Genomic DNA, 14921 nt, shown 5'->3' with positions numbered 1-14921 from the left:
ACTTACAGCCAAATTTTTATATTTCTATAGACGGGACTTTTATGAGACATCACAATACCAAATATGTTTAATTTTAATTTCTTTAATTTTCAATTGGAAGAAGGGGCTAAATGTTTACACACACACACACACACACACACACACAGACGCACGCACACACAAAACCCCCCCACCCCCCCCACACACACGTATGTATATATATATATATATATATACATATATATATATATTATATATATACACTACAGTTCAAAAGTTTACAGTCACTCAGACAATTTTGTCTTTTCCATGAAGAATCATACTTTTATTTATCAAATGAGTTGCATAATGAATAGAAAATATAGTCCAGACATTGACTAGGTTAGAAATAATGATTTTTACTTGAAATAATAATTTTCTCCTTCACACTTTGCTTTTGTCACAGAATGCTCCCTTGTAGCAATTACAGCTTTGCAGACCCTTGGCATTCTAGCTGTTAATTTGCTGAGGTAATGTGGAGATATTTCCCCCCATGCTTCCAGAAGCCTCTCCCACAAGTTGGACTGGCTTGATGGGTACTTTTTGCGTACCATACGGTCAAGCTGCTCCTACAACAGCTCAATAGGGTTGAGATCTGGTGACTGGGCTGGTGTAACGCCTGGTCCCACCAGACCCCGGGGGGGGAGCTCTCCCTCACATCTGCCCAGTCCCAGCATGGCTCCCACATGCATTCCTGCCCCCACTCCCAGGCAGAGAAGGCCTTCCACTTACCGGCCCCAAGGCTCTGCAGACGTTGCTCCCACTCCAAGGCCTGCTGCAGTTTCCTCCTCACACAGAATTGCTGTAGGTGATTCTAGGCTGCGTGCGAGGCCACGCCCCCTTTCTTAAAGTGGCATGCCCCAAATCCTGGAAGTGATCTCAGAGGTCACCTGCTGCCTAATAGGTATTTAAGTTCACTTCCCCCCGGCAGCAGGCGCCCGAGCAACGCCTCTATTAGTGCATTGCCAGTGTCCTAATCTGTTTCTGCTATTGTTTATGATCCGTACTTTTGTTACCTGATTCTAATCCTGTGTCTCACCGTAGTGCCATCTATACCATACCGGCTGTGGACGTCACCACCTATTCCTACCGTGGACGTCACCGTGCCATACCTGCCGTGGACACTATCTGTACCGTACCGGCTGTGGACGTCACCACCCATTCCTACCGTGGACGTCACCGTGTCATACCTGCCGTGGACACTATCCGTACCGTAGCGGCTGTGGACGTCACCTGCTGTGAAACATCTCCGGTGCCACTTCCGTGTTCCGCCTGCCGCGGACATCGTACCCGAGCCACGCCTGGCCGTACAGAGACTCCTAGCTCCGGTCCCTGGCTGCCGTGCATTTAGGCCTTCTGGGGAGGCGCCGCACAGTCCCTGTATAGGGGTTCGCTGCTGGCCGTCTTCTCAGGGGAGTCCGGTGCACGGTCCAGTGGGTCCACCTCCGGACGTTCGCCGCTCCTCGGTGAGCGTAACAGTTGGCCATTCCATTACAGATAGAATACCAGCTGCCTGCTTCTTCCTAAATAGTTCATGCATAATTTGGAGATGTGCTTTGGGTCATTATCCTGTTGTAGGATGAAACTGGCTCCAATCAAGCGCTGTCCACAAGGTATGGCATGGTGTTGCAAAATGGAGTGATAGTCTATCTTATTCAAAATCCCTTTTACCTTGTACAAATCTCCCACTTTACCAGCACCAAAGCAACCACAGACCATCACATTACTTCCACCATTCTTGACAGATGGCATCAGGCATTCTTCCAGCATCTTTTCAATAGTTCTGCATCTCACTACTTCTGTGTGATCCAAACATTTCAAACTTCGAATCGTTTGTCCATAACACTTTTTTCCAATCTTCCTCTGTCCAATGTCTGTGTTCTTTTGCCCATATTAATCTTTTCCTTTTATTAGCCAGTCTCAGATATGGCTTTCTCTTTGCTACTCTGCCCTGAAGGCTAGCATCCCAGAGTTGCATTTTCATTGTAGAAGTTGACACTGGAGCTTTTCGGGTACTATTTAATGACACTGCCAGCTGAAGACCTGTGAGGTGTCGATTTCTCAAACTAGAGACTCTAATGTACTTGTCTTGTTGCTCAGTTGTGCAGTGTGGCCTCCCATTTCTCTGTCTACTCTGGTTAGAGCCGGTTTGTGGCCTCCTCTGAAAGGAGTAGTACACACCGTTGTAGGAAATCTTCAGTGTCTTGGCAATTTCTCGCAGGAATATCATTCATTTCTAAGAAAAAGAATAGACTGTCGAGTTTCACATGAAAGTTCTCTTTTTCTGGCCATTTTGAGAGTTTAATGGATTCAACAAATGTAATGCTCCAGATTCTCAACTAGCTCAAAGGAAGGTCTGTTTTATCCCTTCTCTAATCAGCAAAATGGTTTTCAGCTGTGCTAACATACTTGCACAAGGGCTTTCAAGGGATTTCTAAACATCCATTAGCCTTCTAACACAGTTAGCAAACACAATGTACCATTAGAAGTGGTGATTGTTGGAAATGGGCCTCTATACACCTATGAAGATATTGTATTAAAAACCAGACGTTTGAAGCTAGAATAACTATTTAACACATTAACAATGTACAGAGTATACTTCTGTTTAATTTAATGTTAGCTTCATTGAAAAAAAATGTGCTTTCCTTTCAAAAATAAGGAAATATCTAAGTGACCCTAAACTTTTATAAAATATTTGATACACTGCCGATTTTGCAAATCTTCCCACGTATAAAGATTGGGGAGATGTGTCATTTTTAACGTAGCTACACTTCAACTGTGGCAGACTGAATAAAAAAAATCCAGAAAATTACATTGTATGATTTTTAAATAATTAATTTGCATTTTATTGCATAATGTAATTATTTGATCCCCTACCAACCAGCAAGAATTCTGGCTCTCACATACCTGTTATTTTTTCTTTAAAGAGCCCTCCTACTCTGCACTCATTAGCTGTATTACTTCCACCTGTTTGAACTCATTACCTGTATAAAAGACAACCGTCCACACACTCAATCAATCACATTCCAACCTCTCCACCATGGCCAAGACCAAAGAGCTGTTTAAGGACACTAGGGATAAAATTGTAGACTTGCATAAGCGAGAATAAGTTATGGACCATAGGCAAGCAGCTTGGTGAGAAGGCAACAACTGTTGGCACAATTATTAGAAAATGGAAGAAACACTAGATGACTGCAATCTTACTCGATGTGGGGTTCCATGCAAGACCTCGCCTTGTGGGGTAAAGGTGATTCTGAGAAATGTCAGGAATCAGCCCAGAACTACATGGGAGGACCTGGTCAATGACCTGAATAGAGCTGGGACCACAGTCTCAAAGATTACAAATAGTAACACATCACGCTATCATAGATAAAAATCCTGCAGGGCACGCAAGGTTCCAATGCTCATGTCAGCACATGTCCAGGCCTGTTTGAAGTTCGCCAATGATCCAGAGGAGGCATAGAACTTTTTGGTATCAACTCTACTCGCCGTGTTTGGAGGAAGAAGGATCAGTACAACCTCAAGAACACCATCCCAACCGTGAAGCAAGGGGGTGGAAACATCATACTTTGAGGGTGCTTTACAACAATGGGGACAGGATGACTGCACCATATTAAAGGGAGGATGGATGGGGTCTTTTATTGCAATATTTTGGCCAACAACCTCCTTCCCTCAGTAAGAGCATTGAAGATGGGTCGTGGCTGGGTCTTCCAGCATGACAATGACCCAAAACACACCTAGCCAGGTCAACTAAGGAGTTGCTCCGTAAGAAGCATTTCAAGGTCCTGGAGTGGGTTAGCCAACCATTTGAAGTGAACACAATAGAAATCTTTGAAGGGAGCATAAACTCAATGTTGCCCAGGGGCAGCCCCAAAACATGAAAGATTTGGAGAAGATCTGTATGAAGAAGTGGGTCAAAATTCCTGCCGCAGTGTTTGCTAACTTGGTCAAGAACTACAGGAAACGTCTGACCACTGTAATTGCAAACAAAGGTTTCTGTACCAAATATTAAGTTTTGTTTTCTCTACTGTATCAAATACCTATTTATGCAATAAAATGGAAATTAATTATTTAAAAATCATACAATGTGATTTTATGGATTTTTTTTATTCTGCCCGTTACAGTTCAAGTCAGTACAGTTCAGACCTCCCCATTCTTTGTAGGTGGGAAAACTTGCAAAATTGGCAGTGTATCAAATACATATTTTTCATATACAGTACAGACCAAAAGTTTGGACACACCTTCTCATCTCTAGAACAACTATTAAGAGGAGACTTTGTGCAGCAGGCCTTCATGGTAAAATAGCTGCTTGGAAACCGCTGCTAAGTACAGGCAACAAGCAGAAGAGACTTGTTTGGGCAAAAGAACACAAGGAATGGACATTAGACCAGTGGAAATCTGTGCTTTGGTCTGATGAGCCCAAATTTGAGATCTTTGGATCCAACGACCGTGTCTTTGTAGAAAAGGTGAACGGATGGACTCTACATGCCTGGTTCCCACCGTGAAGCATGGCGGAGGAGGTGTGATGGTGTGGGGGTGCTTTGCTGGTAACACTGTTGGGGATTTATTCAAAATTGAAGGCATACTGAACCAGCATGGCTACCACAGCATCTTGCAGCGGCATGCTATTCCATCTGGTTTGCGTTTAGTTGGACCATCATTTATTTTTCAACAGGACAATGACCCCAAACACACCTCCAGGCTGTGTAAGGGCTATTTGACTAAGAAGGAGAGTGATGGGATGCTACGCCAGATGACCTGGCCTCCACAGTCACCAGACCTGAACCCAATCGAGATGGTTTGGGGGTGAGCTAGACCGCAGAGTGAAGGCAAAAGGGCCAACAAGTGCTAAGCATTTCTGGGAACTCCTTCAAGACTGCTGAAAACAGCTCATCAAGAGAATGCCAAGAGTGTGCAAAGCAGTAATCAAAGCAAAAGGTGGCTACTTTGAAGAACCTAGAATATAAGACATATTTTCAGTTGTTTCACACTTTAAGTATTTCATTCCACATGTTTTCATTCATAGTCTTGATGTCTTCAATGTGAATCTATAATTTTTAGAGTCATAAAAATAAAGAAAACTCTTTGAATGAGGTGTATCAAAACGTTTGGTCGGTACTGTGTATATATATCTATATATATAATTGCCTTATTCTGTCTGTCTGTCTGTCTGTCTGTCTTGCTCCAAAATTGTGTCCTTACGGTGACACAAAGCTGATTGGCCGCTGGGCTCGCCATGGCCCCGCCCCCCGCATGGATTGGCCGCTCGCCCAGGCTCCGCCCGCACACGGATTGGCCGGCCGCTCGCCCAGGCTCTGCCCCCCACACGGATTGGCCTCTCGCCCCGGCACCCTGCACGCATTGGCAACTCGGCCACGCCCCGCCCCCCTCACGCAATGCACGGTCGCTCTGGCCCCGCACGCATTCCCCGAACCGACACGGAGCCACAACTCCCAGGTGAGTACTGTACCCCCGGGAGCCCACATCAGCGTACGCCGCCAACCCAGCCGACACATACCCTCGCATTGCTGGGGTTGCCGCCGTATGCTGGTGTGAGCTCCCGTGCGAGCGGGGGATGGGATACGCTGGTAACCATGGTAGCATAGTTACCAGCGCATCAAGGTCCTGCAGTGGCGGAACACACACACGCACACACATAACAACACACACACACACATCAGATCACACTCACTCTCACACACACATCACATCGCATCCACACACTCACAACATCCTGGGATATCGCTTGCTTCTCGGCGGCGATACTGTGGAGTGACCTTCCAGGACCTGCCGGAGGATCACATGGCCAGAAGCATGTGGTATCTCCGGATCACATGTGTATGTGCGATATCTTCAGTGTGTGTGTGTGAGTGTATGCGATCGGATGTGTGTGAGTGTGTTCAGATGTGTGAGTGTGTGTGTGTGTGTGAGTGTATGCAATCGGATCTGTGAGTGTCGGCAGAGGAGCATGGCGTGCTGGGGGAAGCTGGGAGGAGAGAGGCTGATGCTGGGGTAGGCTGATGCTGGGGTAGGCTGATGCTGGGGGAGGCTGGGAGGGTGTAGGCTGATGCTGGGGGAGGCTGAGAGGAGAGAGGCTGATGCTGGGGGAAGCTGGGAGGAGAGAGGCTGATCCTGGGGAAGGCTGGGAGGGGGAGGCTGATGCTGGGGGAGGCTGGGAGGAGAGAGGCTGATGCTGGGGTAGGCTGATGCTGGGGTAGGCTGATGCTGGGGGAGGCTGGGAGGGTGTAGGCTGATGCTGGGGGAGGCTGAGAGGAGAGAGGCTGATGCTGGGGGAGGCTGGGAGGAGAGAGGCTGATGCTGGGGGAGGCTGGGAGGGGGAGGCTGATGCTGGGGGAGGGTGGGAGGAAGGAGGCTGGGAGTAGAGAGGCTGATCTTGGGGAAGGCTGGGAGGGGGAGGCTGATGCTGGGGGAGGCTGGGAGGAGAGAGGCTGATGCTGGAGGAGGCTGGGAGGAGAGAGGCTAATGCTGGGGGAGGCTGGGAGGAGAGAGGCTGATGCTGGGGGAGGCTGGGAGGCGAGAGGCTGATGCTGGGGGAGGCTGGGAGGGGGAGGCTGATGCTGGGGGAGGCTGGGAGGAGGAGGCTGGGAGGAGGGAGGCTGGAAGGGGGGAGGCTGAGAGAAGAGAGGCTGATGCTGGGGGACGCTGAGGCTGGGAGGAGAGAGGCTGATGCTGGGGACAGAGAGGCTGATGCTGGGGACAGAGAGGCTGATGCTGGGAGGAGAGAGGCTGATGTTGGGAGGAGAGACGCTGATGCTGGGGGCAGAGAGGCTGATGCTGGTGCAACATGGGGGATGGAGCACGATGGGGGGTGCGCAGCATGGGGGATGGAGCACGATGGGGAGTGCGCAGCATGGCGGATGGAGCACGATGGGGAGTACGCAGCATGGCAGATGGAGCACGTTTGGGAGTGCGCAGCATGGCGGATGGAGCACGTTTGGGAGTGCGCAGCATGGCGGATGGAGCACGTTTGGGAGTGCGCAGCATGGCGGATGGACCACGTTTGGGAGTGCGCAGCATGGCGGATGGAGCACGTTTGGGAGTGCGCAGCATGGCGGATGGAGCACGATGGGGGGTGCGCAGCATGGGGGATGGAGCACGATGGGAGGTGCACACCTCCCCCCAACACACACACACACACACACACACACAACACACCACACACACACACTGGGAACCACAAACACCGCCCTACACAGACACCCACACACACAGACAATGCTGCACACACATAACACCCAACACACAAACACCGCGGCATACATAAATATACGCACATACCACGCAACACACACACATTGCACAAAACATACCTCCCCCCAAAACACACCACACCCACACAAACCGCGCAACACACACACACACACGACGCTACAGACACACAGCGCTCCACAAACAACGCAACACACGCAACACACATACAACACCGCTCTCACCCCCCGCCACACCCAGACAACACCCAGAACATGTACAGCGCCCTACACAAACACTTGGTAACTACAGACAACAACATCTATATATATATATATATATATATATATATATATATATATATATATATATATAAAACAAAAATCATACATTAACTACACAATACGTAAATTCTAGAATACCCGATGCGTAGAATCGGGCCACCTTCTAGTATATATATATATATAAATATATATATATATATATATTATTGTATAATATACAATATTATGATATAGTAAAACGTGTATTCCAGGATGTAGACATACTGACCTAAAGCATCCTTTAGTTTTTCCACAATCATCTACACGTATCCTGGCAAAAGGGTCAACTGGAGGAGCTGTGGGAAAAGGATATCCTGGAAAATATAAACAAATGTACAGTTAATTGCCTTGAAAAAGGTCACATTACACCCACTAACTTAAAGGTGTGGAATTAATGTGCATGTCACTTCTTTTCTGCAGGTCCCAGCGGTTTTGCCATTAATTATTGGTAAAAACCCGCAGGGACCAACCTGCAGAAACCCCGCAGAAATTCCGCACCCAATCCGTACCAAACCGCGGCAAAACCGCATCCGGATTTCGTTGCGGTTTTGGTGTGGTTTTTTATCGCAGGTGCAGTATTCTTTCAGAGGGTCTGGTTTTTCCTTAAGAAAAAGTCAGTTTCTAGTGCGCACATGGCCTAATGCTTCTTCCTATCTCAGTGATTGAGGGGTTTTTTTTTGTCTGACTTATTGTATTTCATGTTAGTCACAAATTTTGGATCAGTATAATTTGTTTATTTATGAAAATATAAAAGTTACAAGAAGTCACAAATGTGAAACTTTTTATACCCTTAAAAAAGGATAGCCATACCATACAAAATAGTAAAAAAAATAACATTTACCACGTCTACTTCACAACAACATCATTTTAAAAGGGCTTTTTGTTATCATGTTAAAAGGATTAGAAGTTTAGCTACAGTTTTACTATTTATTTTCAATGAAATTTGCAAAACCTGTTTTTTTGGAACAACTTTACATTTTAAGTGCTTTTGAGGGGCCTATGTGTCAGAAAATCCTCCAAAAAGACCCCATTTAAAAATATGTACACATCACAATATTGTAAATTGCATCCTTAAAGTTTGCTTAGCCTACACATGCTTCACAGGAATTAATACAAAGTGGAGGGAAAAACTTCAAAATACATTTTTTTTACTAACATGTTGCATTAAGCCCTACATTTTTCATTTTCACAAGGTCAACATGAGAAATTAAAATTGATTACTTATTCTGCAAATTCTCCTCAGTGCCCTAATAACCCATACGTGTTTGAAAACTACTATTTGGGCATACAATAAGGCTAAAGGGTGCTTTACACGCTGCAACATCGCCAGCGATAGCTAGCGATGTCGTGCGCGATAGCACCCGCCCCCGTCGTTCGTGCGACATTTGGTGATCGCAGCCGTAGCGAACATTATCGCTACGGCAGCGTCACGCGCAAATACCTTTTCAGCGACGTCGCTGTGACCGCCAAACAATCCCTCCTTCAAGGGGGAGGTGCGTTCGGCGTCATAGTGACGTCACTGCGGCATCACTAAGCGGCCGCCCAATAGCAGAGGAGGGGAGGAGATGAGCTTCCGGAACATGCCGCCCACCTTCTTCCTTCCTCATTGCCGGTTGATGGCAGGTAAGGAGATGTTTGTCGACCCGGCGGTGTCACACGTAGCGATGTGTGGTGCCGCAGGAACGACGAACAACCTCGCTACTGACCAGACAATAATTTTTGGTAAATGAACGACGTGTTACAGACCAATGATTTTTAACTCTTTTGCGATCGTTTAAGGTCGCTCCTAGATGTCACATGCTGCGATGTCGCTAACGACGCCGGATGTGCGTCACAAACACCGTGACCCCGACGATATATTGTTAGCGATGTCACAGCGTGTAAATGGTCCTTTAGAAGAGGAGCGCTATTTGACATTTGGAGCGAGATAGTAGAGTCATTTCACATTTGCAAAGTCTCCAAGGTGCCAAAACATCAGAAACCACCCAAAAGTGGCCACATTCTGGAAACTACATCCCTCAAAATAATTCATTTAGGTGTGTGGTGTGCATCTTCAATGCACAGGTGCTTCACAGACCTTTCCATGTTATTAGTGATTTAGCCCAAAAGGTCTCAATTTCACAAGGGTAAAAGGAAAAAATGGCTTGCACAATTGTGCAATTTCTCTTGAATATGCCAATACCACACAAGTGGTTGGAATCTACTGTTTTGGCACACTACAGGGCTCAGAAAGGAAAGAGCCTCATTCTTCTTTTGGAAGGTATTTTTAAGGACACTTACATTTGGGGAGCCCGCATTTTGCTTGGCTTTTTAGGCTACATTCACAGTTATCCTGTTCTGTATGCTGAACAGTTATACCAGGATTTCTGTCTAAATTCTGCGAAATATGTAAATCAAACGGATCCACCAATACAACCATTTACTATAATGAGGCAAATAGAGACACCTTGGAATTATTAAGGTCCCTCTTCCGGTGGTATTGATCTTTTTATAGGTATAAAAAAAAGCATAGTCGACTTTTGTGCAGACCTAAAAAGATGGAACATGGTTGAGAAAGTAACCAAACTGAATCTGAATTGATGTCATTTGCCTGTTTATAGTGAATAGTTTTGTCAGTTGTTTCATCTGAATCACGTATTTTGGAGATTTATACATAATCCCTACTGATGTTTTCAGTGATATACTCAACATACGTCCAGATGGGCAATACAAAATATGTGAACTCTTATTTTGTTTTTTTTGCTTTTACCTTTTGTCAGGATTCTTACGTACCTTATTTGTGTTTTCATTTTATTTTTTTACTATCTTTTTCTTTGTAATTCCATTCTTGTTTTAACTCTTCTTTTTTACTTATGGCAGGACCTACCAGGCCAATGTAACTAGCCAACCAGAAGGACATACACCTCTGGGTGCCATAACAGCTATTGGTACCCTGTGCGTGCTTTGCAGTGGGCTGATGGAGTGACAGATGGGGTTCCCTCATTCTGATAACCTTTTAAATGCTGTGATCACTTTTGATTGTGACATTTAGAGGGTTAAACAGATATGGGCAGAATTGGTACTGGTTGTTGCTGCAGGAATTCAGCCATCAGTTAAGTCGAGTTCCCACAGTATTCACCAAAGGTACTGCACCTGTGCCAGTACAATCACATTTGTAGTCAATGAAGTCTCATGCATCATTCTGTCTATGATATGTCTTTCACCCCTTAAGGCTACATGTTGAACTATTACATAATGTATCATGCCAAAGTCTTTGGAGCGGACTCAAAAGCTGAGTCCACTCCACACAGGGCATATGTCATCCACAAAAGTACATTGACAGCTGGCTCAGCAATGATGCACTATAGAACCGACTGTCAGTCATTGCCGGGGTGTGGTTACCACAGCCACTCACTATGTACTGCGAGGTGACTGAAGCCATGCCTCTATGACTGAAAGTTGGAGGCTACCACGAAGTATAAACTTAATTTCCTTCCGGTAGCTGGGTTTTCAGTATGGCAGCCACTCAACTTTAGAATGCTAATAAAGGAGTTCTCTGAAAAATGTGTTAAATAAATAAATAAAAAAATACTATAGCGTTTAACCTCTTCACAACCTTATGATGGTAAACACAAGTTGATGCTTCCTGGGCTTTGTGCAGCACCACCATAAATTTACAGTACATGGTCGTGCAAGGATATGGTCCAGGATCGTAGTGCTAATCACCGCCTTGGACTGGCAACATCAACAAGACCTGATCGGCTCAGGTCCCGATGATGTTATCTGTAACACAGACCTCAACTGTCTTATCTTCTAGATGGCTCAATCTTTAGCGATTGGAGTATTTAGAAGTTTGTGGGAGGGAGTTGACTCCCTCTCTTATGCAACCAACACCCCGTGAAATCATCAGGGCTGTCATGGCAGCCAAAGGTCTAATAATGACCTTTGGATCTGTGGCCTAATAGGTCTAGCCAGATGCAGTTGTCTAACAGGTGTTCTTCCAGTATAAAATTGACAGGCCTTCTACATTGCAATGCATAAGACCAGTGAGCAGAGAAATAAAAGTTGAAGTTGCATTGTAGGACTAAGTAAAAAAATATATATATTACAATAAACAAAGTAAAAAACAAAAAAAAAATTAAAAAAAATTTAAAAAAAAATATTACGATAAATGCACATTGTTATGTAAAAACAAAAATAAACAAAGTACACAAATTTAGTATTGCCACGGTCGGAATGACCTGATTTAAAAATATGTCACATTATTTAACCCCTACAGTGGACACTGAAAAAAAAAGTTGCAAAAACTATGTTTTTTCATCATACCTCCAAACACAAAGTGGAATATAACACGATCAAAAAGTCATATCTCAATAGAAATGGTATCCTTGAAATCGTCATTTAGTGCTGCAAAAACCAATTACCCACTCAGCACAGCAGTAGAAAAATAAAAAAGCTATAGCTTTTAGACTATGGAACCAGAAAAAGACAGGAGTTTTTACAAGGCAAAATAAAGAGTTTTATTGATACAAAAGTCACAAAATAAACATACAGATTAAAATAATGCTATAAAGGGGAAAACACCCAAAGATGTGTGGGACAGAGAAGCAGGCTCATACAGCTATCAAAAACATGGGTATATACCCATTCCCTGTAGACTGTGAGCCCTCGCGGGCAGGGTCCTCTCTCCTCCTATTCCAGTCTGTTTTGTACTGTTAATGATTGTTGTACGTATACCCTTTTTCACTTGTAAAGCGCCATGGAATAAATGGCGCTATAATAATAAATAATAATAATAATAATAATAAATAATAATAATATAGGTCAGGCTTTAATAAATAAGTTATAAAGTGCAATAATATATCAAGCTTTAAATCAATCGCTTACCCATTGTTAAAAGAGCGTCAATAATGCATCCCACAAATCAAAGAGACCCATCCAACGCGTGCTTCGCGTCGCACATCTCAGCTTCCTCAGGGCGGAAGCCTGACCTATATACCCATGTTTTTGATAGCTATATGAGCGTGCTTCTCTGTCCCACACATCTTTGGGTGTTTTCCCCTTTATAGCACTATTTTAATCTGTATGTTTATTTCATATGTGATTTTTGTGACTTTTGTATCAATAAAACTCTTTATTTTGCCTTGTAAAAACTCCTGTCTTTTTCTGGTTCCTTATGCTACTATGGAGTGTTTTTTTTTGAGATTTAGGAAACAATGATTGAGACGTGTATTTTGTTCAAATATATAATATTATTGCCGCTTTTAGACTATGGAGATGCTTCTGAGCCCCACGGTGTGCTTAAGCCACACTTAAGGGTAATTTACACGCTGCGACATCGCTAGCGATTGCTAGCGATGTCGAGCGCTATAGCACCCGCCCCCGTCGTTGGTGCGACATTTGGTGCTCGCTGCCGTAGCGAACATTACTGCTACAGCAGCGTCACACGCACATACCTGATCAGCGACGTCGCTGTGACCGCTGAACAATCCCTCCCTCAAGGGGAGGTGCGTTCGGCATCATAGCGACGTCACTGCGGCATCACTAAGCGGCCGGCCTATAGAAGCGGAGGGGCGGAGATGAGCAGGACGTAACATCCCGCCCACCTCCTTCCTTCCGCATTGCCGGTGGACGCAGGTAAGGAGATGTTCGTCGCTTCTGCGGTGTCACACATAACGATGTGTGATGCCGCAGGAACGACGAACAACACCGTACTGGTGGCAGCAGCGATATTAAGGAAATGAACGACGTGTCAACTATCACCGATTTGGAACGATTTTACGATCGTTGATCGTCGCTCATTAGTGTTACATGCTGTGATGTCTCTACCGGCGCCGGATGTGCGTCACTAACGACGTGACCCCCGACAATATATCGGTAGCGATGTCGCAGCGTGTAAAGTACCCCTTAGTGACCACATAGTAGAGTCAAAATCATCTGAAAATAACCCATTAATTATGCCATTAGTAGGATGAAAAATCTCACTGTATTTATATAGGGAAAAACTCCAACCAATATATACAGTAGATTCAATAGAAAAAACGGAGTTCACAATCCATCATTAAAAAACTATAAATTTATTGATTAAATATAAAACAGATATAAGGAAATTTGTAACTATATATGAAGGTTCAGGTGTAGTCCATAGACAATGAGTAATAAAAGAAGAGGACAATGTAAGCAGATGGTTCAAGCATGTATAGTATATATAATTGACACAGCATAGAAAATTATAAGTTTATACAAATATTCCAAAAAGGAAAAAAAATAATGCTGTAAATAAATAATAATAATAGCCCTATATATGAGATAGGACTAGTGACAGTATGTAAATATGCACTAATAAATATCCCAAAAAGGAAAGAAAATCAGAGATATTGCTGTAAGAGTGGCCCTATATATGTGGAATATAGTAATGCTGACAGTATATATATATATATATATATATATATAAATATATATATATATATATATATATAAATAGCAATAAGTAATCGATCGCATCCCATAGTGATCTAAATATAAAATGCCCGCTTACTCATAATACTATGTGTGCTGGTCAGTCAGCCACCGGATTTGATGCTCTTTTCACATTGGGCTTCCTTGGGGGGCCATATCATTGCTGTGATTAGCTAGCTTTTGGGCACTTGTCCGACTCTCCCCCCTTCTGTGATCAGCAGATGACCACCTATAGACATTGTAGAGAGCTGCCCCTGCCCATAGCAGGCTCTCTACAATGTCTATAGATGGTGATCTGCTAATCACAGAAAGCAGGGAAAAGGGGGGGTTTGGGGGAGGGAGTTGGACAAGTGCTTCACAGAATATTATAGAATTGAACTGTGAAAATGAAATAATAGGGTTTGTTTTTTTTACAAAAATGATGCTAAACAGACAAAGTTTTAATTTTCAAAAGGGCAACAAGAAAAAATGGACCACAACATTTGCTACACAATATCTCCTGAGTACAGCAATAACCTATAAGTGGTTGGAAACTATTTTTCAGTCACAGTGGAAAGCTCAGAGGGGAAAGAATGCCATCTCAGACTGAATATTTGGCTGGAATGGCTTGCAGGTGTCATGTCACATTGGCAGAGCCACTGAGATGTCGGGACAGCAGAACTCCCCGCCAACAGTGGCTTCATTTTACAAACTACACCTCTTAATGAAATCAGCTCTAGAAGAGCAGTGAGCATATTGACACTACATGTGTTTCATAAAATGTTATATCATTTGGTAGTGAAGAAAAAATGATTACATTTCTTACCACTAAAGTATTGTATTAGCCCTAGATTTTACATTTTCACAAGGGGAAATAGATCAAAATAACTGCAGAATTGTCATACAATTTTATTCATGAATGTGAAAATTCCCCATATGTGACTGTACAGTACT

The 14921-nt window shown here is 44.1% G+C and overlaps 1 protein-coding gene across 1 annotated transcript in view; it reads right to left on the bottom strand.

The window, feature by feature from the left end:
- FRRS1L (ferric chelate reductase 1 like) overlaps nt 1-14921 on the bottom strand; it is an 85764-nt gene that overhangs the window by 38433 nt on the left and 32410 nt on the right. The window contains exon 3 of the mRNA XM_075316533.1: nt 7780-7864. Within this exon, the coding sequence (XP_075172648.1) occupies nt 7780-7864 (85 nt within the window). The remainder of the gene's footprint in view (nt 1-7779; nt 7865-14921) is intronic.

This window comes from Anomaloglossus baeobatrachus, chromosome 6 (genome assembly GCF_048569485.1).
Source record: "Anomaloglossus baeobatrachus isolate aAnoBae1 chromosome 6, aAnoBae1.hap1, whole genome shotgun sequence".
NCBI lineage: Eukaryota > Metazoa > Chordata > Amphibia > Anura > Aromobatidae > Anomaloglossus > Anomaloglossus baeobatrachus.
This window is presented reverse-complemented; position numbering and strand designations above follow the sequence as displayed.